This window comes from Sus scrofa, chromosome X, assembly GCF_000003025.6.
Source record: "Sus scrofa isolate TJ Tabasco breed Duroc chromosome X, Sscrofa11.1, whole genome shotgun sequence".
In the NCBI taxonomy this organism is placed as follows: Eukaryota; Metazoa; Chordata; class Mammalia; order Artiodactyla; family Suidae; genus Sus; species Sus scrofa.
In genome coordinates, this window is record NC_010461.5 from 108,534,737 (window position 1) to 108,561,570 (window position 26,834).

The following is a 26,834-nucleotide window of genomic DNA, read 5'->3' on the forward strand; positions in this document are numbered from 1 at the left end:
CAGTGGTTAATGAATCCGACTAGGAACCACGAGGTTGCGGGTTCGATCCCTGGCCTCGCTCTGTGGGTTAAGGATCCGGCGTGGCCATGAGCTGTGGTGTAGGTCGAAGATGTGGCTTGGACCCCGTGTTGCTGTGGCTGCAGTATAGGCCGGCGGCTACAGCTCCTATTCGACCCCTAGCCTGGGAACCTCCATATGCCGCGGGAGCGGCCCTAGAAAAGGCAAAAAGACAAAAAAAAAAAAAAAAAAAAAAAAAGATAAAAGACAAAATGCTTCAGATGTTTGCCGACGATTTAGTCAGGAATTTAGATCTTATAATAAGTGACTGGGCAATGGAACATGTAGAATCCATAAGTGTACCTATACTTTTAGAGACAATATGATAGAGCAAATAATAATGATAAATAAATACAATATTGAAATGAATCAACTGTTTGGAATCAGGTCACAGGCAGTTCATGCTCTGATTCTCATGCATTTATTCCTAGACAAAGCAGGAATAAATGTTTATTTTTAATGTGAATGCAGTATTTTATTAGAAAGAAAGCTAAACTGGGATTTAGGTGTGCTGGATTCAGATCAGGGCTAAATTATTTTCCAGTTCTGTTAAGCAGTTTTTATAGGAATAATTCCTGCCCCTATATATACTTCGTAAGTACTTTGAAAGAATAAAGGGGAAAAGTGAAATTTAGTATGCTTTGAAAGTAAAATCAGTAAAAATATTTACTTTTCCTTATTATTTTCTTTACAATAGAACTAAGATGGCTGCTTTGAATTAAGTATAAAAAATTCGACAGGTTATAAACTATGTTTTACCATTTTACCTCCCCACAAAGGATAATACATGAGGAATCCTTGATTTTGTAATAAAATTTTTCACAGTGCCTAGGGAGCAAATTTATATACAATGTTAAAAAACCAAGGACAACTTCTCTTCTTAGAACTGGATATTGTTAGACAGTTGTTGCTTCCACAGCTCAGTGGTTCGAGGAGGTGAAGGAGCAGAGGATAAAGAAGCAGATACAGGCTTTAATCTTATCCTTACAAATAACTGAAAAGAGAAAGGAATTATTGCTCCCTTTACAACTGGCAATAAGCCAGTGCCTACTCAGAAGACCAGTTTTTCTAGTCAAGAGACACATCACAGGCTTTTTACTTTAAAATCTCACAAAATGAAAATTCACTTTAGAATCACAACGAATAAAACATTCAAAGTAATTTCTATTATATGAAAAAGTTTGGAGTGTCACGTTTTGCAGTTGGTACTTTTTATATTATGACTTTGCCCAAACCGCTGTTATATTTTATTTACAGCATATATTAAAATGATAAAAAGAAATCAGGCAAGTCATTTTTTCCAGGTAAGTTAGGAGGATAAAGCAAAACAAGTCATAGGCTATAAAAGAAGATGTTAATGGTGCTTAAAATACGAATAAAGTAATTAATTTAGGGGATTTTGAATATTGTCTCTATAAGTTAGAAAAAAATAAAACTGAATTTCATTATAAAATTGTTTCTAAATATTTGAGCTAATTCTTCACTTTTCTTATTTTTCATCTCAGTAGGCAACCTCTTAGAAGCCCAGATTGACTTGTATAAATGTGAAACAAATTTGAATATATATTTATATATCGAATATTATTATTATACTGAATATTATGTTGAATACATATTTCTATTGTAAAGACGTAATATATATTTTATACAATTATATATCACATACATATGTGAGCCTTTTTTGTCCCCACACTTGCTGCATATAAAATTTTGCAAATCCACTTGTGGCAGCTAGCAACACCTTCAATAGAGCTTTCGGGATATAAAAAACATCACTAATAAAGGGTTATGAAAGACAAAAAATTGAAATCTTTTTCTTTTTGGTTTCATACATTTAGACACCGATGTTATTCTTGCCCAACTACCTGCGGGAAGATGTTCCAAGAGAAGTTTCTATGTGCTCCATAAAAATAGGGTTCTGCGGTGAAAACACTGTGAGAAATGTTGAGTTTAGCAGAAGTAAACTGCTCCTTCGTGCAGAATGTCTCAAAGCCTTATCTCGGTTAATAAGCATTGTGGTGTTCCTTGGGGAAAGAAATAGAGTAAGTTTCTCGAAGATATATAAGTTTTCCAGAACAGATGTCACTTTCTTTCCACCAGATCTGAATATAAGCAATAAGCCAAGAATGAGGCCATTTATGGGGGGGGGGGGTGGAAAAAAGGAAAAAGCATTGAGCGACTAACACAGGGGACCGAGAATTCTGAAACGGAAGAACATCTTGAGTTGACACTCTCTTGGACTGTCAGGGTTTTCTCTAAACCCATGGTCCTTAAACTTCAGTGTTCATCAGAATCACCAGGAGGGCTTCTTAAAACAAGACTGTCAGCTCCACCTTCAAAGTTTCGGATTCAGCAGTTCTGGGTGAGGCCCAAGAATTTACATTTCTGGGGTTTTTTTTTTTGTTGTTTTTTGTGTTTTTGTTTTTGTTTTGTCTTTTTGCCATTTCTAGGGCCGCCCCCGCAGCATATGGAGGTTCCCAGGCTAGGGGTCTCATCGGAGCTGTAGCTGCCGGCCTACGCCACAGCCACAGCAACGCGGGATCCGAGCCGCGTCTATGACCTACACCACAGCTCATGGCAATGCCGGATCCTTAACCCACTGAATTTACATTTCTGAAGCGGTGCTGCTAGTCAGCCCACAACACTTTGCCAGCGCTGTGGGAACATTATCTTAGCCAACACTTTAGCTATTTACTAAGCATTTTTTTATGTCACTGATAATTCAGTTTCTAAAAGGTCACATCCAAGGGATTTTGATATCTTAATTCCACATCTCTGACCTCAGTGAGATGCTAGCAGTCACACAAAAGAGAGCCAGTCCAGGTCATGCAAAAGAAGAATTGGGCCTCTCAGAATTCTCTTCTACTACTTCTAGGAAACACATTCATTTTCTATTAGTTATAAAGGTAAGTGTGTAAGTGATCTGTATTATGCGTTGCCTGCATTTGCTCTACAAATCTCCCCAGAGTGTTTCTAAAACTCTGAATGTTTGCTATGTACCCAGATTTAAGCAGATAGAGGATTTTCTAGGAAATTCTCCTCTGCTCTCCAATAAGTTAATACCTTTTACTCACTGCAGAAACCACATTTATTTGAAAGCGTTGCTTTTCCTCACCCCCTCAAAAAGCTATCTGGAAAAAGAGACAAGCTCAAAGGAGAGAAATACTTTTCACATCAAACAAGCAAAGAGCCCAATGTTGACCACAGAATTTCAACATGGATAATCAAAAGCTGCAGTATTGACAGACTCGCAAACCTCAAAGCAAGCACCACATACAAAGTTCATCAGCTGTACCCTGTGGAGATGCAGGAAGGAAACAGAACATCGCATGCAACACGCTCCCCTTTCCGTTGTGAAGAAAATAAACACCTTCCCAAGGAGTCCCAGGTCTTTGCTACTTTTTCCTTCCTGATTAAGAGTAGTCTCGGTAGTACTCACCGGACTTCTGAGTATCCCTGGCAGCCTATTTAAATCTGAGGCCCCCAGTTTGCACTACTGTAATGCCTGCATTACATGAACACATCTAAATGAAAAACACTCAAATAGTTTCATAAGCTGCAAATGAGAAATTCTGAAATAGCCAGACTTCTCTTGTGGCTCAGCAGCTTAAGGATCTGGCATTGTCACTGCAGTGGCTTGGTTCACTGCTGTGACACAGGTTCGGTTCCCTGGCTCAGGAACTCCCCCATGCCGCAGGCACAGTCAAAAAGACAAAAGAAAACACCAACCAAAGATCCAAATAAAAAGAAAACGCCCCCTCCCTTGCTCTCTCACTAGTTATACAACTACACTCTTCCAAAAAGGCTAGAAATAACTTACAGGAAAGACATACTTCCAAGAACCATTATCACGGGCCTAAAGAGTAAGAGTGATATAATGAGGAAAGTGGTGATAATTACATCAAAACCTTCAAAAACCTAGATAAGGTTAACTGCTTCATCTGGGCCCTAAATGTTAGCTCTGAGCTTTCTGGCAACCACCATAAAGAGGAAAACTAACTGGATTGTACTAAACTGCATTGTTCTCATTGATCAATGAAAGGAAGTACAATGGTTCATGAGCGCCTCTCTGTAAAAAGACTGCAGAAGACACAAAGAAAAGGACAGGGAACCTGCCCACGAGGAGCTTACATACCTGTCTCTCTGGCAACTGCAGAGGCACGAGGGGCTGTTGCACTTGACATTATGGGCTAGAGATCAAAGGTGACCAAACTAGGGGTTTAAAGGAGGAGCAGGTTTGATGGGGAGAATAGGACATCCCTGAGCCACAACTAATCACAGCTCCTCCATTTTTGCTTCAAGGAAAGCCAAGACGTTTATAATGGAAAATGTGATAAAAAAAATGGCACAGATAATTCTCTCTCTGGGGGAGTTTCACTTTATCACCCTCCCCTTTCATTAGTATGTGATTTTAGTCATTACGCTTTCATTCTGGTTTTGTTTCAAGTGCGTTATTATTGGAGCTGAAGTATTTCAGAAGGAAAAGCAATAGGGATCTCCAAATTTCTCTTTTTTCTCTACGATCTCCGACTTGGAGGCAATATCTTTTTTCTTATATGTTTCTCTAGTGGGCGAATAGGAGATTCGGGGGAGGAATAGTGAAATATGATTAAATGTTATATCACTAATATTTCAAGGATGAAGAGGTCATGTGTCAACAGAGTGAGGCCTTGAGAATTTGGAAGAGTGAGTCTTGGTTTTGTCCTGGCTGTCAGTTGTCTATTAAAATATGTAAGTTGCAGAGTTCCCTGGTGGTACAGCAGGTTAAGGATCTGGTGTTGCCACTGCAGTGGCTCAGGTTGCTGCTGTGGTGGTGCGGTTTTAATCCCTAGCCCGGGAACTTCCACATGCTGCAGGCATGGCCAAAATAAAATAAAATATGCAAGTCCCAATTATGCACATTACTATAAATTATTGATGACATTAGCTGAATGCTGCTGAATACTTAAAACTATTTTAAGTTTTCTTCTCTGTTGAAACATTTTTCTAAAATGTTCCAGGTACTTTTCTTGTTTTTGAAAACTGGGTCAGTTGCCCAAACCTGTATCATACTTTGATTACTAAGGATTGCACCCAAGGCCTCAGGATTATCTGTTCTGAAACACAGAATTTACTCTGGGAAATGGAAATGAAGATGGAGAAGGTATAAGAGATTGAGCTGACTGCACAAATACAGAGATACAGCTCATAAGCCTAGAGAGCCTTTCTGAAAAAAATCCACCTTGAAATTACTTTCCCATTTCTTTAAAAAAGCACATTGCTTGGACTAAGTGCTAGTTATCAAGAGCTCTAGCTAAGTTTATCTTAAAATACTAATGCATAGGCTCTCTCCATAAGAATTTGTCTTTGTCTCTATGCGCAAACTCTGTGGACTTTTTAAATATCACTTTACATTCAGAGCAATCACTATTGATTAAACTTTAAATATATATTTGTATTGGATTAGGCAGTCAACTTTTACACAAAAGCCATTTTCTGCCAATTATGATCTTGTACTTGACTCCGAACGACCTTATTAGCACTAAATCATGCTTAAGAATACCTTTATCTGCCAGCTAACCATCTGCTGTAAAATTCGATTTCAAACATTTTAAGGCAAAAAAGTGATGCTTGAATATTACTGGATAATCACACCAATTATTTAAAAATAATATTTAACAGAGGTCACTCAGCAATTAAAATTTTTTTTTAAATTTTTGTCTTTTTAGAGCCACACCCGAGGCACGGGGAGGTTCCCAGGCTAGGGGTCCAATCGGAGCTGTAGTCGCTGGCCTATGCCACGGCCACAGCCACATGGGATCCAAGTCGTGTTTGTAACCTACACCACAGCTCCCAGCAACGCTGGATCCTTAACCCACTGAGCGAGGCCAGGGATCAAACTCGCATCCTCATGGATACTAGTCGGGTTTGGGTTCGTTAACCACTGAGCCATGACGGGAACCTCTCAGTGATTTTTAAAAACTCCCTGGGTGCATTTATATAATTTAAAAAAAAAAAACTCAAAAATACTACATGTGGAGAGCATCCAAGGCGTCTGGCCAAAGAACATTTCTATAAAGCTAAGGGACAGAGTTAAAAATCACAAAAATCAGCAATTTGTAGGCCATCAAATCCAGCTTAAAATGCGGCTGAGTGAGGAAAGTCAGCACATAGGTGTATAGAATTTTCACTCATATTTAGGTAAACACTGAACTCTGGGGTAGAAGTACAGCTGCAGGTGGAGAGATGACTGGGCATCTTGCAGGTGAGCCCATGTTGGTTCGCCCTCTCTCAAAGTGATTCAGCAAGCTCATGTTTCATACAATGAACACTTTCCAAGCTCTTAATATGTATTATATATGCTCGGCTCACAAATAAGGTGATAAACAGGACAGCATATAATGTGAAACCAAAAAAGAAGCATGACAGATCTTCGTTTCAAAACCAGTGAAATTGGATATTAAGGTGAACACGACAGCAGTAGGCAGAAGTAGAAGTTTAGCCCCCTCTTTGTTGACCATGTTGCCTTGAGTAGCATTTCAACTCCATCACTGGCTTTTGCTTCCCACTGCTACTGCGTAATTCAAACTCTTATAATTTCGTACCTTCAACACTCCAGCAGCTTTCTAAGAGGTCTCCCCTGTAGCCAGGCTCTTTGGCTCTATTCATGCATCTTGCATGGGCTGATGGTGCTGTTTCTCTGCTTTAAAATTGTCAGATTCCGGAGTTCGTCGTGGCACAGGGGAAACGAATCTGACTAGGAACCACAAGGTTGCGGGTTCAATCCCTGGCCTTGCTCTGTGGGTTAGGGATCCGGCGTTGCCGTGAGGTGTGGTGTAGGCCGGCAGCAACAGCTCTGATTTGACCCCTAGCCTGGGAACCTCCATATGCCATGGGTGCAGCCCTATAAAGACAAAAAGACAAAAAATAATAATAATAAAATAAAATTGTCAGATTCCTCCTCACCTAAGGCTACTTCTCTACCAAAACAGCTACTCCTCTACCAAAATAAGCTCTGTACTTCAGCCAGGCTGACTCAACACCCAACTCCCCAAAAATATGCTACAGTTTTTCCTTTCTGTCTTTGCTTGGGTTATTCTTTCTGCCTGGAATAGCTTCCTAATCCTCCTTGTCCCAAGAATATCTCAAATGGTACCTCTCCCATGACTACATCTTTAACCACCCCAGCTGAATGTAACCCCAGCCTCTGCCTCCCTGCCTGGGACTCATTACTGGTTAGTTTGTACCTGGCTTATGGCACGTAACACAAGCAACTTTATACTAAGAGGTCAGGCAGGGGCCATACCTTCCATCACTTTGTTTTCTGTGCAGTACTGAGCCCCGTGCCTAATAAGTAATAGGTTTCTATAAATGTTTGTTGAATGAATCATTTCTTTGGAGAATTGAATGTATAGAGAACTCTTAATGGATTTAATAGGACTTGCAGCATTAAATGACCCCTGACATTTATAAAATCCTTATAGTGAAACGCAAACAATAGTCCTACAAATTGAGTGCGGCTGCTTACTCTCATGAAGGGAAACAGAGGTAGCAGGATTCCTATGACTTGCTCGAGGCCACACAAGGAGCCCTTGTTAGAGCTGTTACTACACGGCAATATTTCCTATTTTTATGCCACTTGCTGATACTATGCTTCACATCAAACATTTTCATGCTTACATCCGTGCTTCACCCAAGAAGGAGACATTCATCAAGACTACTTCTAGGGCTTCTCTGAAAAATAAGATGATATTCCAAAATATATGATGGAATATTATTCGGCCATGATAAAGAAGGAAATCCCCCCTTTGTGGCAAAATGCATGTACCTTGAGGGCCAGACACAGAAAGACAAATACTGTATAATTCCATTGATATGAGGAACCTAAAAAAGCCTAATTCAAAGAAACACAATGGAATGGAGGGTACCAGGGACGGGGGGCGGGGGAGAGGAATGGGGAGGTCTGGCCAAAGGGTATGAGTATGTTCTGGGAATCTAATATACACACCATCACCACACTGAACAAAACTGTATTATATACTTGAAAGTTGCTAAGAGTCTTAAACTGTCTCACCTCAAAAAGAATAATTATGTGAGGTGATGGCGGTGTTAACCAACCTTATTTTGGTACTGAAAAAAATTTAAGTATGGTTGATTTGCAATGTTGTGCCAATTTCTGCTGTACAGCAAAAGTGACTCAGTCATACACACACATATTCTTTTTCTCATACTACCTTCCATCATGTTCTATCACAAGTGATTGGATAGAGTTCCCTGTGCTGTACAGTAGGACCTCATTGTTTATCCATTCTAAATAGAATACTTTGCATCTATTACCCCCCAAACTCCCCATCCACCCCACTCCTTCCCCTTCCTTCTTGGCAACCACAAGTCTGTTCTCTGTGTCTGTGAGTCTGCCTGTGTTCTGAGGATAGGTTCATTTGTGCCATATTTTAGATTCCACATATAAGTGATATCATATGGTATTTGTCTTTCTCTGACTTACTTTACTTTGTACGATAATCTCTAGTTGCACCCAAGTTGCTGCAGGTGGCATTATTTTACTCTTTTTATGGCTGAGTAGTAATCCACTGTATATATGTACCACATAATCTGTATCCATTCATCTGTTGATGGATATTTAGGTTGTTTCCATGTCTTGGCTGTTGTGAGTAGTGCTGCTATGAATATCGGTGTACATGTGCCTTTTTTGTGAGGATGTATTCCCAGGAGTAGGACTGCCGGATCATGTGGCAATTCTAGTTTCAGTTTTCTGAGGAACCTCCATATTGTTTTCCCTAAGTCGTTGCACCAATTCACATTCCAACCGACAGCGTAGGAGGGTTCCCTTTTCTCCAAACCCTCTACAACATTTGTTATTTGTAGGCTTTTTTTTTTTTTTTTGTCTTTTTTAGGGCTGCACCCTTAACATATGGAGGTTCCCAGGCTAGGGGTCAAACCAGAGCTGTAGCTGCTGGCCTACACCAAAGCCACAGGAACATCCAATCCTTAACCCACTGAGCAAGGCCAAGGATCAAATCTGCATCCTCATGGATACTACTCAGACTCATTTCCACTGAGCCAAGACGGAAACTCCTGTAGGCTTTTTAAAGATGGCCATTCTGACCAGTGTGAGGTGGTAACTCACAGCAGTTTTGATTTGTATTTTTCTACTCATTAGTGACGTTGAGCATCTTTTCATATGTCTACCGGCCATCCATATGTCCTCTTTGGAGAGATGTCTATTTATATTGCGGTAATTATTTCACAATATATACTTGTATCAAATCATCATGTGGTACACCTTAAACTTACACAATATTATGTCAATTATACCTCAATAAAGCTGGAAAAAAAATCCTTCCTCTACTAGGGAATGAAAACAGACAAACCTAAATTTTTTTCCCAATTATTTGGCAGTTAAGATGGAATTTCTATCCATAAAGGATGATTTCCCGGTTAATAGGAAAAGCGAAATTGCTAAGAAATTGCAAAGAAAAAAACGTCTAGAGATCATGTTTTTTTATGAAAGCTGCAAAAAAATTTAATTTTATTTAATAGAGCATGTGACAAGTACAAACATTAACAACAGGAAAACAACTTCTGGGATAGATATTTAGCAAATGTTTTATTTATTTATTTATTTATCGGCTGCACCTGCAGCATGCGGATGTTCCCAGGCCTGGCCTCAAACCTGCGCCACAGCAGTGACAATGCCAGATCCTTAATCTGCTGGGCCACCAGGGAACTCTGACAATGTGATATTAAAACAATGTCATCTTAAAAATACGGTCTCTGAAATGTATTTGGAATGGAATAAAAGATGACTGATACTACAATGCTGCCTACTCAATGGACCTAGGCGCATATAAAAGATGAGTGATATAAAGTCACAGAGAGAAAAGGTTTTCTGTTTGCATTTTTTTGCATGCTAAAGACAGAAACTAAAACCTTAAAACTATGTAGTTAGCTGACAAATCATGGCTGACACATAGGCTATGTCTTAGTTTAGGGAATCGGTCATATTTAGCAAAATTATATCACTGTGGACCCTGCATTTTCAAGCTGCTGGATGGTTTTCAGAGTGGGAACTTCCTTCACTATCCACTGACTCCCAACAAGATCATGGGTAGGAGCAAAAGGCTAATCTCTTTTCTACCAAATTTGAGTTTTGCCAACAAAAAAATATGTCTACTTACAACAGAACAAAAATGCTATTTAAAGCATACACTGACTTGCCCATGACTGAGGAACAGCTGCAAAAACGGATGGATCCTATTGCCATATCTACTTCACTAAGTAACAGATTAGACATGCACTAAGCATTTTTTTTTTTTTTTTTTTTTTTTTTTTTTTTTTTTTGCCATACCCATGGCATTCGGAAGTTCCTGGGCCAGGGATTGAACCTGAGCCACAGCAGTGACAATGTCAGATCCTTAACTGCTAGGCTACTAAAGAACTCAACACTAAGCAATGTTATACAAACTCATCATGAATAATATTGAAAAAATAATTTACTCTAGGTCTAGACAGCATGGTTAAGACCAAATAGTGGAGATTATTTACCAAATAAAAGGTTATAGAACAAAAGGAACTGTTTACTGACTTTTAAGAAAACAGTATCAAAAAAGATATGAATAAGCACCAAACTTGTAACTGCCTCTGCGGTAAAACTTGACCCTGTGGTGAGAATCAAAGGCACAGAAATAAGAACATCAAAAACCTAAATATAACTGCAAATCTGAATTAGACAGCAGCAGCCACAAAAAAAACCCAAAAACTCATAAATTTAAGAAACCAAAGACTGATTACACAGTGGAGGAAATATAGGGAAAAAAATGAAAAGATTATTTAGAGATAATGAGGAAAGAACAAGCAGCTAAAATTTTTCTGGAATATATAACTTATAGGTCAACAATCAAGCACAGGCCGAGATAGAGGAAAACAAGGCAACCTTGGGAACGTTACAAGCAGAAAACTAATCTATAAGGGGAAAAAAAGCCGTGAGTAAATGATGCTCTCTGAATAAAATCATGTTCCTAGAAGAACTAATTGCTATTTCCATATGCACAGAAATACCCTGCATCCACATTTCACAAAAACTTGAAATAGAGAAGAAGGCAATATTTGCAATGGCTTCACACAGCCATGTGACATGAGAGAATTATTAAATTATCAAGTAAGATCAGGCATATATATATATATCCCTAAGAGGGAAGAGTTTCTTTCACACAAAAAGAGCTAACATATAGTAGACAGTTCTCAGATTTTCAATCATGACTTTTTTTTCTTTTTATGGCTACACCCGCAGCACATGGAAGTTCCTGGGCCAGGGGTCAAATCGGAGCTGTGTCTGCGACCTACACTACAGCTTGTGGCAATGCCAGATCCTTAACCCACTGAGCAAGGCCAGGGATCGAACCCACATCCTCACGGAGACAACGTCCCATCCAGTCTCAGATTTTCAGATCTCTCGTACTAACAGGGTTCCTATGACAAAGGGTCAATGTCAAAGGTATCACACTGTGGTTAAAGAGTACATCCCTGGCCGTATCACAAGTCCTTTCTCTCCAGGTGGCCAACTGCAACCTTGGCTGCAAGGGGGAGAGGGAGATGATCTAGAGCTATGGTTCCATTAAACAACATTTTACATTAGTTGGATCAGATTCCAAGTTATTTTACTATTTGGCCCATAATGAGGCTGAACTGCTACTGCAATCTTTTCAGCTGATCTGTGACAGGCACCTCCCGAGCTGGCCAGGGAATTGTACTAGTGAGTATATATGCAACAGAATCAGACATCACAGAGTTTCATGCAGTGAAGATACACATGATCCACAGCCAGTCACAATCCCCAATTCTGGCTAACTCAGCAGTGCAGGGTGGGAAAAGAAGGATGGTCGAGGGAAGAGAGACAGCTCTGTGTTTTGACTCTGAGTCATTAAATACAGCTTAGTATCACTAAGGTAGATAACTTGGTCGAAAAATAACAACACCCTGCCTCTTCTCCTCCTTTTCAAAATCAGTAGCCCAGATGATGGTCAAAAAGCTAAAGATGAAACTTGAAAGTCTTAATCTAAACACAACAGCATGAAACAAATGAAGGAGAGATTAGGAAAGTTGGCTTTCCACCCTTTCGAAGTAAGAAAAGTGAAGGAGAATGACAAAATTTTAAAGGCAGTGCATCTCAGTGTCACGTGGGACAGCCTGATCATGATAAGGGCTGGATGCTTTTGCTTTAGTAAAATAACAGGCCAGTGCTAGCTTTGACAGCACATATTCTAATACTGGAAAGATACAGAGAGGATTAGCATGGCTCCGTCCAAGGATGCCACGAAAATTCGTGAAATGTTCCGTATTTTTGAGCAGTATGTCTCTTTTCTTAGAATCAAATGAATGTGGCAAAGGAAAAAAAAATGAAACACAATAAGCCCAACTGATGTTTTCTCCATCTCCTTTGCCTCCACAAGAAAAAGGACTGAAATGATTGGAAGAATACTGGAGGCCTTAGGATCTTTTGATACCTGCTTATGCTAACTTGGGCCAATGACTCCCTCACTGGATCTCCAGTTTCCTCATCTGGAAAGGGTAACAATTTGAACTGAATGTTCTACATTCAAAATTTTTGATCGGCACGGTTCGTGAAATGCTGTTATAAATATGAATGTCTTCTTAACTATTTATATTAACTGACTCAGTTAGCTGGTTGAGGTCAGTCCCAGGATCACCCATTGCATGGATTTCAGAGTTTTCTTATTACTACACCCAAAGTTTAAAAAAAGAAAACAAAACAAAACAAAAAAAAACAACAACAAAAAAAAACCCGAGGAGTTCCCATCATGGTGCAGTGGAAACGAATCCGACTAGGAACCATGAGGTTGCAGGTTCAATCCCTGGCCTCACTCAGTGGGTTAAGGATCCGGCGTTGCCGTGAGCTGTGGTGTTGGGTGCAGGCAGACACGACTCAGATCTGGCGTTGCTGTGGCTGTGGTGTAGGCTGGCAGCTGTAGCTCTGATTCGACCCCTATCCTGGGAACCTCCATGTACCGTGGGTGCAGCCCTAAAAAGACAAAAAAAAAAAAAAGAAAAGAAACAATACTCTTCCACTGTATTTCTGAGCATCAAAAGACAGGAGATGTAGGTGCACAACAAAGAAAGTTCTTTTTGAAACATTTAAGTTTGAAAAAATTTTAGACCTACAGAAAAATTGCAAAAATAGTACAGAGACACCCTTGATACCCTTAACGCAGATTCCTGTAATGTCAACTTACATACCATACATAGCATAGTTATCAAAATCAAGAAGTTAACTCCTAAGTAACAACACTACTAAGTAAACTAGAGACCTTATTTGATTTCACCAATTTCCCCCCAATGTCTTTTCTCTGTGCCAGCATCCAATCCAGGATCCCACATGGCATTTACTTGTCATGTTTATTTAGTTTCCTCCAATGTGTGACAGTTCCTCAGTATTTCCTCAACTTTCATGACCTTGACACTTTGGCCATTGGGAGCTCTTTCAGGGTGGCTCCTGTGTTCTCTTGGCATGCCCCATCCTTTTCCAAGTACTTCCTTACTTTCTGGCAGCACAAGATATCACAGGCTCGTATTTTTCCTGCCTCAGTCCAGCATCAGCCATTACTCCTTTACTAGAGGATGGTATTAGAAACCAAGATCTGGGTGCAAGGTGTGCTTATTACTATTGGAGTGCCATTGTTTCTAGGCTCTGCTAAGACAGAGCTAGGGAATATAAGCAAGCATAATAACCCGTGTACACACACATCTATGCTACTTTTGTACCTGTCTATCCGTATACACAGTAAAATAAAGATGAATCCATACCAATGCCTCCACTCTAATCCAGATGACAGGATTCATTCTAGCATTCCCCTTTGCCTTATTTTTAATTCTTTTCTCTAATGGTAAGAAACACGGTTATCTTTATCTCTATTCTCTATTCACTTATTTGTTCAACCCAAGCATCCACATAAAGTACTTACATATGCCTGTGAATAAGGGATTTACTAACAAGAGTCGGGTATTTTTGTATAGTTCTGTTTATCTTTAATATAAATATAGCACCTCCAGGTTTCTTTCGATTAATATCAGAATGGTAAATCTTGCTCCATCCATTTACTTTTCATATTTTCAGCAACAGGAAAAGGAAGGAGAACGTTTGCCACAATTTGTAGCTACAAAAACGGGAGATCAAGTATGTACATATTTACTTGTCTATACATAAAATACTTATGGGAGAGAAAACTTAAATGTATTACTTGGGAGGTCAACTGGCTAACTGGAGAAAAGAGATGAGAGGGAAACTTCACTGCATATTCTTATACATTTTTCTAGTTTTCTATAGAGATATTATTCATAGATCATAAAGTATACATGTCAGTGTTTTCATCCTCACAAAGTTGTCACCACTATCTAATTCCCATTTTTCTTGTCTTTTTAGGGCTGCACCCACAGCATATGGAGGTTCCCAGACTAGGGTCGAATCGGGAGCTGTAGCTGCTGGCCTACGCCACAGCCATGGCAACGCCAGATCCGCATATAAAAGATGAGTGATATAAAGTCACAGAGAGAAAAGGTTTTCTCTTTGCATTTTTTGCATGCTAAAGACAGAAACTAGTGACCGACACCACTGCTCACGGCAACACTGGATCCTTAACCCACTGAGCAAGGCCAGGGATCAAACCTGAATCCTCATAGATGCTAGTCAGATTCGTTCCCGCTGAGCCACAACAAGAACTCCCTATTTTCTTTTTTTAAAATGATTTTTATTTTTTCCATTATAGTTTGTTTACAGTGTTCTGTCACTTTTCTACTGTACAGCAAAGGGACCCAGTCACACACACACACACATACATATATATGCACACTTTTTTTCCCACATTATCCTCCATCATGCTCCATCATAAGTGACTAGATATAGTTCCCAGTGCTCTACAGCAGGATCTCATTGCTTATCCAAACATTTTCAATGCCTCAAAAAGAAACGCCATACCCATCAGCAGTCACTGCCCACTGCCCCCTCACCCACTCTCCTCTACCCCCAAAGCCTCTGGCAAACACTAGTCCACTTTCTGTCTCTATGGATTTGCTGGTTTTGGATATTTTATATAAATGGAATCATACAATATGCAGTCTTTCTAAACTGGCTTTTTTCACTTAGCATAGTGTTTTTAAGGTTAATCTATATTGTAGTATATATTAGTCCTTTGTTCCTTTTTATAGCTGAGAAATATTCCCTTATTATGTATCAATCACATTTTGTTTATTCACCAATTGATGATCACTGGGGTTTTTTAATTTTTTGAATTATTAAAATATTTACTCATTCGAAAATTTTATCTTAATTATTTTTTAAGATATAGAAACAAGAGAAAGAGACAAACAGCCCTCTCATAAAAAGCAAAATAATTAAAACTTTTTAAAATCATCAAATAAACTATGCATGAAAAAAGCATGGAAAAGCTTGTTTGGTGATTTGCCAGAAGGACTCACAAGACAGAAGCTCTGAGTCTTCGTCCTAACATACACACCCCTACCTGATCTCCCGAGCCCTGCTACCTTTCCGCCCTCATCTCCAACTGCTTTCCCCCTCCACCCCTCTGCTCCAGCCACCCTGGTGATCTCGATGTTACTCAAACACACCAGGCTTCTTCCTGCTTAGGGGCCTTTGGTGTTGCTGCTGTCTTTGCCTGGAATGTTCTCAGAGACCCTTACAGCTGACGCTCTCACCTGCTTCACGCCTCTCCTTAAATATCACCTCATTAGAGAAGCCTCCCTGACCATTTAAGCTCAATCAGCGGCCCCTGCCATTCTCTGTGTCCTTTCCCTGGCTTCATTTTTTCTTCACATGTGACAATATGTCATTAACCTGAATGTTGACTTCCTCTTTACCTGCCCCTCCCCCACACAGAGAAAGGTATTTGGAACACAAGGTTCTTTAGCCTCAGCTCCAGACCGTAGAGGAAAAATGCTCGACTAAATTCTTTTTTTTTTGGTCTTTTTAGGGCTGCACCCATGGCATATGGAGGTTCCCAGGCTAGAGTTCGAATCAGAGCTGCAGCTGTTGGCCTACACCACAGCCACAGCAACACAGGATCTGAGCCGTGTCTGGAACCTACACCACAGCTCATGTGGCAACGCTGGATCCTTAGCCCACTGAGTGAGGCCAGGGATCGAACCTGTGTCCTCATGGATGCTAGTCAGATTTGTTTCTGCTGAGCCATGACAGGAACCCCATCAACTAAATTCTTAACTTTTCTTTCAAGATTCCAAGACGCAAATATATTTACTATCAGAACATTTCTTTCATGATTTTGGTTTCCCTTAGAGGCGATCTTTGTCTAAAGAGTTTTTTCTTTCTTTCTTTCCAATTAGAAGTAACACTTTTGTAAAAGAAAGTGTAAGCCGTGCAGAAAGGACGAAAGTGGGACGTGAAAGTCCTCTGGACTGGAGGTGAGGGAGAGAAGGAGGCCGGGAGAGTGTGTTGCACACTGGGACAGGGAAACAGGAGGAAACAGCTGCTGCATTAGAGCAGCTGTGTCAACAGGGCTCATCAAAATGTCCCCACAGATACACTGGCCACATCAGACTGTCTTGCTTTGCTCTTTATATCTTTTGCCTATTTTTCTAGGAACATACCTAAAGTGTTTGTATTAAGTTATGAAGCTCTTTGTATGTTAAAGAGCTTTAAGTCTGTCATATTTGTTACAATTTTTTCCCCAAATTATTGTTAGTCTTCTAACTTTTTGGTGTTTTCTGCCATTCGGAAATGCTTCTTGCTGTGTGGTCGGTTCTAATAATGCTTTGCTTTTATTGTCTCTGCCTCTGATGGCATGCTTAGAAGGTCTTCCTCACCCCAGGATTAGAAAAGTGGTCACTTGCATTTGCTTCCAGCACTGTTGTGGTTTGAATTTTTCATGTTTAAATTTTTAGGGGACCTGGAATTTACTTGGTAAAGAAACATGTCTGGAGTGCTTACAGTGTGCCAGGCTCTGTTCCAAGTGCCTTACCTGAATCATTGCATTCGAATGCTCAGTAACTCAGGAGCTGGATGCTCATAGGAGCCTTGTTTTCACGGGGAGGAAACTTGGGAACAGGGAGGGTGGGTACTTATCCAGAATCACACAGCTGGTGAATCCTGGCCCACCAATGGGAAAGCCTAAACAGGGTTGTCGTAAGGAATAGAGTTGACATGTGAAAAGTGTCTAGAATATAGCAGTCAATAGATGGTAGAGTTTAATATTATTATTACATAGTTCTCAGAAACAATTTCTGATGGCTGCATATTATTTGAAAATGAGTATCTTTTAAATTGAATATATTTCTATAACACACTATTTCTTCACAAGTTTCAAAAGCCTTCTGAATTCCATAGAACAAATGAAACCCACTTTTTGTTTTTAAAGAAACAGTTGTCATTTAAAGAAATTTTGAAAGGGCACACACCAACATGAGAAGAGTTTCATTGGGTAATAGAATTACAGGTTTGGATTCATAAAAATCTTTGTCTCTATATTACAATTTTCTAGAAAGGGTATGTTTTTATTTTCTGATCAGAAAAAAATAGCCACAATAACTGACATATCTTTTAAAGGTCTATGAATGGGAGAAGATCAGGAAGCATATAGATTTTTTTTTTGATACCCTGGGAAAAAAAAATCTGAAGCTGATAGGAAAGATAAAAAGAGGGAGAAGACGGCTTTGCAGGATCAGCAAGAAGAATGAGGGAGGGAGGGAGGTGTATGAGGAAGCCCGGAGGTAAGGCAAGGTTTGTGCATAAATACAATTATACGAAAGAGAGAATGAGTGAAAGGAAATACAGGTTAGCGCTGGTACTGGATAGTAGAGATGATACATTATTTTTATTTATGTATTTATGTATTTGTTTATGAATTTATTTACTAGGGGTATTCCTGCGGCATACGGAGGTTCCCAGACCAGGGGTCAAGTTAGAGCTGTAGCTGCCGGCCTACACCACAGCCACAGTGACGCCAGATCTGAGCCGCGTCTACGATCTACACCACAGCTCACGGCAAGGCCGGATCTGTAACCCACTGAGTGAGGTCAGGGATCGAATCCGCATTCTCATGGATACTAGTCGGGTTCTTAACCTGATGAGCCACAATGGGAACTCTGGGGATGATATTTTATTACATTTTATTTACATTTTATTTTTTTTATTTTCTTGTGTATGATCTTAAAAATTTCCTTTGCATTTTCATTTCCCTTCATCAAGATGAATGACTTTTTAAATGGGGGGGGGGTGTTGTTTATCATTAAAACAAAAGTAGAAAATCTGTTTCCTGATAAGTTATAGGTAGCCCGGGGCGCTGACTCCAGCACAGGGACCACCCCACTAGAGCAGGTGACAAGGACAGGCGTATCACAAGATGTCTTGGGCTTCCTATTCCCCAGGGTTCTGCCTTTCTTTCTGGTGGCCTGTTGCTGCTACTTTCTCTGCAATGCTCTTGGTCTGCTTTCTCCTCCCCACCTCTCCTGATGGGCCCTTAAGTGGAGCAGTGCATTACCCATCATTTCAAAGATGGACACTTTCCCACATTTTGATAGCTTGGATATTGGGGTGACCCTTACAATCAATGATATGTTGAGGAGATGGTGAGTAAATGAAGAAGATAGTTATCAATTTTCACAAACAGAAAACCGATCACTTTACAGCAGAGAAACACAGCGGACACCATCTTGAGCACATGATTAAGGTTAACATGAGAGGTAAGAGACATCGACACCAAGTACACTCAAATATGCTGCATATCATTTCTACATTTTCCCAAATTTAATTTTAAAAAATGGTATTTATTTATTTTGGCTGTGCCCATGACATGTAGAAGTTCCCAGGGCCAAGGATAGAACCTGCTCCACAGCAGCGACCAGGGCCACTGCAGTGACAATGCCAGATCCTCAACCCAGAGCCACGAGTGAACTCCTCATTTCTATGGTTTTCTTGCTCAAAATGCATGACCTCAATCAAATCCTGAGAATGCAGTCTACATATCCAAATTGAGAGGCATTCTAGAAAATAACTGAACAGTACTCATCTCAAGGGTCACAGTTATGAAAGATGAGGAAAGACTGAGAAACTGTCACAGATTGGAGGGGACTAAACAGACATGACAAGCAAATGCCATGTGGGATCCCGGAGCAGAGAAATGCCACGCGGGCGTGGGGGATTGGTGAAATTCAAATCAGTTTACTTAATAGTACAGAACTAGAGTTAATTTCCTGGTTTGGGGGGTTTTGTTTTTTGTATTTTGGCCATACCCACAGCATGCAGAAATTCCCAGGCCATGGATGGAACCCGAGTCACCGCAGTGACAATGCTGGATCCTTAACCTGCTAAGCCACCACTGAACCCCGATCTCCTGGTTTAAGATAACTGTGCTATGTATGGTATTTAAGCTGTTGACAATACAGGAAGCTGGGTGAAGGGTATGCAGGATCTCCTTGTACTATTTTGGCAACTTTTCTGTAAGCTTAAAATTATTTCAAAATAAGTTTAAAATGTGAGGCTGAGCTTTGATTGGGTACTAACTGCAATTCCATTCTTCTTTCAAAAGAAATCTCTGAAATATCCAAAATAGCACCGAGTTTTACTGGCTAAAGGTACCTCCTCTTCCAAGTAATAGAAGATAGAGATCCTTAAGTAAAATATTTTCCTTGAGTCTCAGGATGACAGGTGCATATTTGTATGTATACAGACATTTATACGTATATGCGTCTTTACAGTGCAGGTAGACCTCTCTGATCAAGCTCATAGATGGTTCTAAATCTTGCCTAACCAGCAACCCCTGGGATTACGTTGCTAGGAGCCTTCTGCTCCTGGTAAGTTTTCCCTTAGCCAACAGGGATGAGGTAAATATTCAGTCAAAAATTATCAAGTTTTAAACTGGTGAAAACTGCTATGACTAGTGATACTAGCACAGAATAAACCTGGTAACTCAGGACAAATTCGACCCACAAGGCTAGATTCACATCCCTATGCCTACACAACAGGTTTCACTTGCCAAAATAATATCATGCTTATGATCATGTCTGTTTTGAAGACAGAGTGTGGGGCTCTTTTGTGTGTTTTCCTCACTCAGTTCCCACCTTTTAGGAATGTATGTGGGTTGACATGGCTGTACTCTCACTACGCTTGCTGCTAAGACCTTTGCCAGAATATTTCAGTTACAAAACTACCCAAGGAGGTGAGGAGGGTGGGCAGATGGACGGGTGTTGAGCTGTCATAATTAAACAAGGAGAGCATCTCTATCCTTCCTGGGTAACAAATGGCAGATACGGAGGGGAAGATTCAAGACACCATGACGTTGTTGAGGCAAAATACGTGAAGATAATATTGGCTCTGAAAACAATCACAGAGTCTAGGTTGGTATTTTTAGTGATGGCCTTTTATTCAAGTCAAGGGACAGTTACTAAAATACCAACGCAGATCAACTACAAACTGTAATACCAAGAAACTGGCACAGAATGGGTTAAGTGATCCTTTGGAGAGAAATTTCGAAATAAATTGTGCCAAGCAGACTAGGCAGTTGATTCAAAAAACAGCTGCATAGTAACACGACATTCTTTTATGTAGCTGTAAATTAATCTGTTGGCTATGCTGTCTAGATCTCTATCTGAAGACGGCGCAAACTTCATCACGGAACACTCAACACGCATGGAGTGATGAGCCCAGCACTTGAGCACAATGCACAATTAGCCATCAAGCTTGCCCTCCTTATTTTCACAACATTCCCTCATTATGAGGTGAGTATAGTATATTGTTAGCAATTGTGCCTATTATGATGGCAAAGAACCATCATCATCTGGTTGAGTACCTAGTGCTAATGGAATCCTTATAAAAACAAAAAACAAAAAACAAAACAAAAGCAGCAGCCCCAAACTCGTCAAGTGATTGATTCAGTTATTTAACCACTCATGGAAGAAGAAACAGTGCCCAGATACATCTTAAAAGTATTTCAAGCACAGAAACTCAAAAACTCCGAAGCTGGGGAGCAAATGCTGCAATATCCATCGAGGTATGTTATTTGTGTATTACAGCTATGATAGTACAGCTCCCATAGGTCAATTATCCCATCAGCTTGGTAGTTTTCATGCATGTTATGCATAAGGAATAATATAAGAGAACTACAATGTCGCACAGACATGGAACAGTGATGCATGTGCTATCTAAATGGCAAATCAATTAATCGTTGGAAAGGCATTGTATGTTTGAAATATTAAGATTTTCATTAAAATTTGAGAATGTAAGGATTATGTAAATCGTCTTTATCCTGTGTGACTGGTCATCAAGATTTTAACATAATTCAAAAATTATTTTAAAAACACTGGATGCAGTGAGTAGACAGTGTATTTAAATAATTAAGTGGCTTATTAATATTCATTGGCCATTATCTACATAGTCTCTGAATTAAACATTTTCCAAGCTTTAAAGTGGTGTGCAATATGCATTTTGTTAATAATCACTCTCCATATTACTTTTCTTCAAAATGTTTCTATTATGGCATTCTTTTGCCTTTAAATGGGAGAACTGATTGGAAGAATATCAACGATTAGAACAATCACACATCTCTTTCCCACCAGATGCCTGAAAAGATAGAGTTTACAAGGCCTGCAAGGACCTCTATATCTGGAAGCCATAAAAACAATGATACTTAGCTTGGAGAACTAGTATCACACTCATGGCAACTGGATTTGGACATGTCTAACTGAAACATGCGTTTATGTTTCAAATAATAAGGCCTAACTACACAGAACTATTTTGAAGAACTACAACAAGCATCTTGGTTAATAAGAAGCTAACTTTTCACTTAATTCACTTTTATAGAGATACATGGTTTTTCATTTTTGTTATCTCCTTGGAATCTCCACAATAATCATGGAAGTTGGAAGAGATGAATTACCCATGAGTTAGTGATGAAGTAACTCAAGGTTTGTCAGGTTTAAGTAGTTAAGGTCAGATCCAGTGGTGGGGCTGGGACTCCTGAAACAACATATGTAAAGTATCTAGTGCAGTGCCGGACCCTCTGGATAAAAGACATCCTTTCCCCAGACCCCCAACTAGTCCAGCTTTTCCATTCGAGGCACTGCCTAGTCCTTGATTTAAATAACACACAAAAGATTTAAATAATGCATAAAATAGTGATAGATGAAACTTGACCAATAATGAAATAAAGCAAACAGAATAAGCCCTTTAGTCAAAACATCTGCTACAAATAAGAGCAATTCAGACATTTTTAACATTAGCAATCGCCATTATCTTTATAGCCAGTTCCCATTCTTGAACTGCAATGGTCTGCCACCAAAACTAGTAACCACAAAATAAGCAAAAGTAACTGCTTGAGTAGGATATCATGATAAAATGTTTTCTGAATAAATGACATGAAGGAATACATCTCTATTAGCCAGTGCAGCCATAAATAAAAATGTTAATGAGGTACAACTTGTCATGATGAGGGTAAAACAATATCAAGAAATTGAAAAGGTCCTTACTAACTAAGCTTAATTCATTTTAACATATTTTGAAAAAAGCCTCAAATGCATCGTAGCAAATCTTATTAAACCAGGAATTTACTACCATTCTTTACTTCTATGCTTTAATTTGTACATGTTTACCCTTAATTTAAGGATAACCATGAATAAAACATGAAAATCAGTGCATTTTTTGTTCTGCAATCATATATGTTCCATTCTACATAATATCTCATCTGCCCTCAGACTTTGTTTATACTCTAGTACATAATATTCGGGTTTGATGACCTTGGTGATAAAATGTGCTTACAGATCTGAAATTGGTCAATCAGCTGCCCAGGAAGAAAATTAAGTGAAGCTCGATTTGCAGCAAGTTAAAGGTTCAAAATATTAGTTTGACTAAGAAAATTCAAAACGCCATCATTTTCCTCCTGAACAGTGAGATTTTTTTTAACCTCATCCTCTCCCAGTCTGACTTTATTTATTCTCTGACTGGTCCTTGCCAAGTGTATTTTGATAGGGTAGATAATAATCTTCTCTAAGCTATATGAGAAATATGATCACTGTATTAAAAATCTGACTCATATACACAGAAGTAAAGTTACAGCAAGGCTACCCTTTCCCACTCCCACACCAATTCTTGATTTTTTTTTCTTTAGGTCTATCTATCTTGATCAGTGGGTTGTGATGGGTGAGCTTTAGCCTGGCTTAGTTCTACAAACACAAAGTTGACATCCTGTCTTTAAAAACAAATCAAACTTACCGCTTTCATGCTATTAGTAGCTTTACTAATTTCACAGCACAATAGATCACCAAAAAAAAAAAAAAACCACAAAAATCAACAAGTTTAAATTTAAATGATGTGCATTTAGGTAAGACTCACCTTTAAAGAATCAAAACAAGCCACCACACGACCATTTTCCACATGGCACACTCTTGGCGGATGGGCAAACTTGCAATCTGCATCAGCTCTAGAGCAGGTTCCTCTCTGAAATTCTCGGCAGACTTCTAAAGTCAGCCACTTGGTATCGCGTACCAGGGCAACGTTGACAGCCGTCATGTTGAAAGCAAAGTTAAAATCAAGTGCACCCTTTCTAGAACAGTATTACTGCTCTTGCTGAAAGGTTAACAATAAAATTCAAGCTAAATGTGAAGAGATAACAGCTTGCTTTGGTGAAATGTTGCTTTGTTAGCACTTAGGTTTTCAAGTCAAATTCAGCCAAACAAAGCCAATCAGAAAATAAAATTGTGTTCAAATAACTAAAAAATCAAATTAGAGACCAACTCCTAAGAAGGCAACCGTAAAGGTTAAGATATTGGGCGTTTTATTTTCTTCCTCTGCCGAAGAATAACTGGCAGAAATTCAAAAGAATTCTATGCTTTCCAGTTGATGTTTTCAATTATTCTTGCAAAAAGCATATGCTTTGGGCTGCCCTTCAATTTGAGGAATGGTCTTAGATCAAGGGGAGAAAAGGTTTGGTTTTTTTTTTTTTTTTTTTTTACAATTTCTTAGCTTTAAAGATTAAGATTGGTAGGATATTAACAACTGTTAAATTTTTTTGCTGCAAAATCAGGAGGAGGGAAAATGACTATGAAAATTGAAAATCAAAGAAAAAAAGAATGAACAACTTGTTGAGAACGAACTATAAGCACACTAGGGTTTTTCTGGGGGGGGTTGGTGGGGGTCGCGGCAGAGGTGGTGGTAGGGAGAGGGGTTTATAAAGAGACAGCTCGAAAGTGGAATCCAAGCAGCAGAGTTTTCAGAAAAGGCACTTTCCAGAAACCTGCAAGAAAAAAATAAAATGAAATTAGCTAAAATAACACAATGCTTCCATTTTAAACTCTAGATGTGGAAAAGAAGTGACATGTCTTTTAAACAGGAAGCATCTAGACACTGACAGTACAACTCAGTACAGTCAGCCATTGTCAATAAAAAGGGCATTTCCCAGTATTGTAGAACTGTGTACAGTAAAAGGAAGCAATCACTTTGACTTACTGTTGAAATACAAGACTGGGCAACAACCTAATTAAAAAGAGAAAAAGACTGCTTCATTTTGATCTGGTCAGGGCAGAAATTCATGCCTGGGTCTACTGCACAGGCAATGCCGACGCCTTCCATGACAGCTCCTGATGTAGTCATAACCGCCTGTGTGTCCCCAGCTTTTAGAGGCCACCAAAGACCCACCCATGACACTAGCTTTACTATGGTCTGATGGAAGGCTTGGTGATCTGCTCTCAAAATCCCGAAAACAGAAGTTGCTAAGAAAACATAAGCTGCCCCAAGAGGTAACTGTGTATGTGCAATATAACTGCTGACAATCGCATAAAACAGTCATGACAAAACTAGCTGGGGCTCCACGGCAAATGAGGTAGAGGGGAGACTATAAAATGTGCTTCGGACCAAGGAAGAAGTCTTCTGAAAAGATGCTGGATTCGTTTTGGGTTTTTTTCCTGCGTATGCCCTATTCGTTCTTGGTCTTTATGAATGGAAACTGGAACAACTCAGGAGGTTTCAGCACCGACAAATAAGTGAGGCCAAAAGCACGCTTCAATCATACATTAAATAATGTGCGGCTTCACGGTTTGCATTTTAAACCAGCGTCAACCACCAACAATTTCTAAGAACTCAGCTGAGAAGATAGATTAAATGTTAATTTACTGGCATTATGCCATGAACACATATGAAAATAACAGGGATTTTCTAAAGCAAAAGGTAGCTCTGAGTGTCAGACAAATCAACTAACTGTTAACTTCATCAAAACAGGAGAATTCGTGAAAACATTTCGTTTACTTTTTAAAACAATTTCTTCAATAATTTTACAGACTATGACTTTTCTGTTTGTCTTTTCTTCATTCAAGAGGAAACTCAGTATCACCTAATTTTTCAGAAACCATTGGGAAATTAGGTATATAGAAAACTCATGCAAGCTTATCCATTCAAGAGCAAAACATGTGGTTCTCTGAGTCATTCTTCATGGAAATATTTCTACAGTGTACTATATGTAACTTTGCCTTCTTAAAAAATACTGAACATCGGACTTCCCATTGTGGCGCAGTGGTTAACGGATCCGACTAGGAAGCATGAGGTTGCGGGTTCGATCCCTGGCCTTGCTCAGTGGGTTAAGGATCTGGCGTTGCCGTGAGCTGTGGTGTAGGTTGCAGCCACGGCTCGAATCTCGTATTGCTGTGGCTCTGGCGTAGGCCGGCGGCTACAGCTCCAATTCGATCCCTAGCCTGGGAACTTCCATATGCTGAGGGAAGTGGCCCTAGAAAAGGCAAAAAGACAAAAAAAAAAAAAATACTGAACATCATTTGGCCTCTGGTTGAAGACATGGGGTCATAAATGTCCTGGGACGTAGTATAGTTCTCTTCAAATGGCAGATTGTTAACTGTCACTTCTACTGTCACTTCCCTTCCTACCACAATATCTGCCATGGTGGACTGTCCAGTTTCTTTCTGGAAAACATAAGAGCCAATCCTAAATGTTGAACAAGAGTTAGTTACTCACTGTATGAGGGGCCTAGGGGTAAAGTACAGGGCCTTCATGCAGAAGGTCTGTGACGACTCTTGCTGGTTTGGAAACCCTTTTGCAATATGTTCCATGCAGGACCATGTTCCACAGCGTTAAGTGTGTCAGGTGAATGACCTCTAGAAAAATATTTTCTAAAAAATATATTTTTTAAAGAGCCAGATGGGGGAAATGCAAATGAAAACCACAATGTGATACCACATCATACCCATCAGGATGGCTATAATAAAAAGAGAGAAAAATTGGAGAAATTGGGGCTGCCATACATGATGGCTGGTGGGAATGTAAAATAATGCAGCTGCGGTGACAGTCTGACGGTTCCTCAAAATGCTAAACAGTTCAGATGTGACCCGGCACTTCCATGCCTCGGTAAATACCCAAAAGGATTGAAAGCAGGGTCTCAAAGACATACTTGTACACTCGTGTTCATAGCAGCACCACTCACAACAGCCAAGAGGTGGAAACAGCTCAAGTGTCCATCGGCACATGAGCGGACACACAAAATGTGATATAGCCACACAATGAAATATAGTTTTCCACTGTAAAAAGGAATAAAGTACTGACACATGCTATAACATGACTGAGCCTCGAAAACATGTTGCTAAGCTGAAGAGGCCAGTCATAATGGCCACATATTGTACGGTTCCATTTATATTAAATACCCAGAGTAGGCAAATCCATAGAGCCAGAAAGCAAATCAGCCGTTGGAAGGGCCTAGGGAAGCAGAGAAAGTGGAGTAACTGCTTAATGTGTACGGGGGCTC

At 39.6% G+C, this 26,834-nt stretch overlaps 1 protein-coding gene across 13 annotated transcripts in view; it reads right to left on the bottom strand.

Annotated features, from left to right (window-relative positions):
- The window catches only part of MBNL3 (muscleblind like splicing regulator 3), a 124,673-nt gene that overhangs the window by 46,513 nt on the left and 51,326 nt on the right, over positions 1-26,834 (bottom strand). For all 13 annotated transcript variants that reach the window (XR_002340532.1, XR_002340531.1, XM_021079441.1 and 10 more), the window contains exon 2: positions 23,426-24,326. Coding sequence is in view for 11 of the 13 variants with exons in the window: in XM_021079441.1 (XP_020935100.1) it covers positions 23,426-23,602 (177 nt within the window). In the remaining 2 variants the exon portion in view is untranslated. The remainder of the gene's footprint in view (positions 1-23,425; positions 24,327-26,834) is intronic.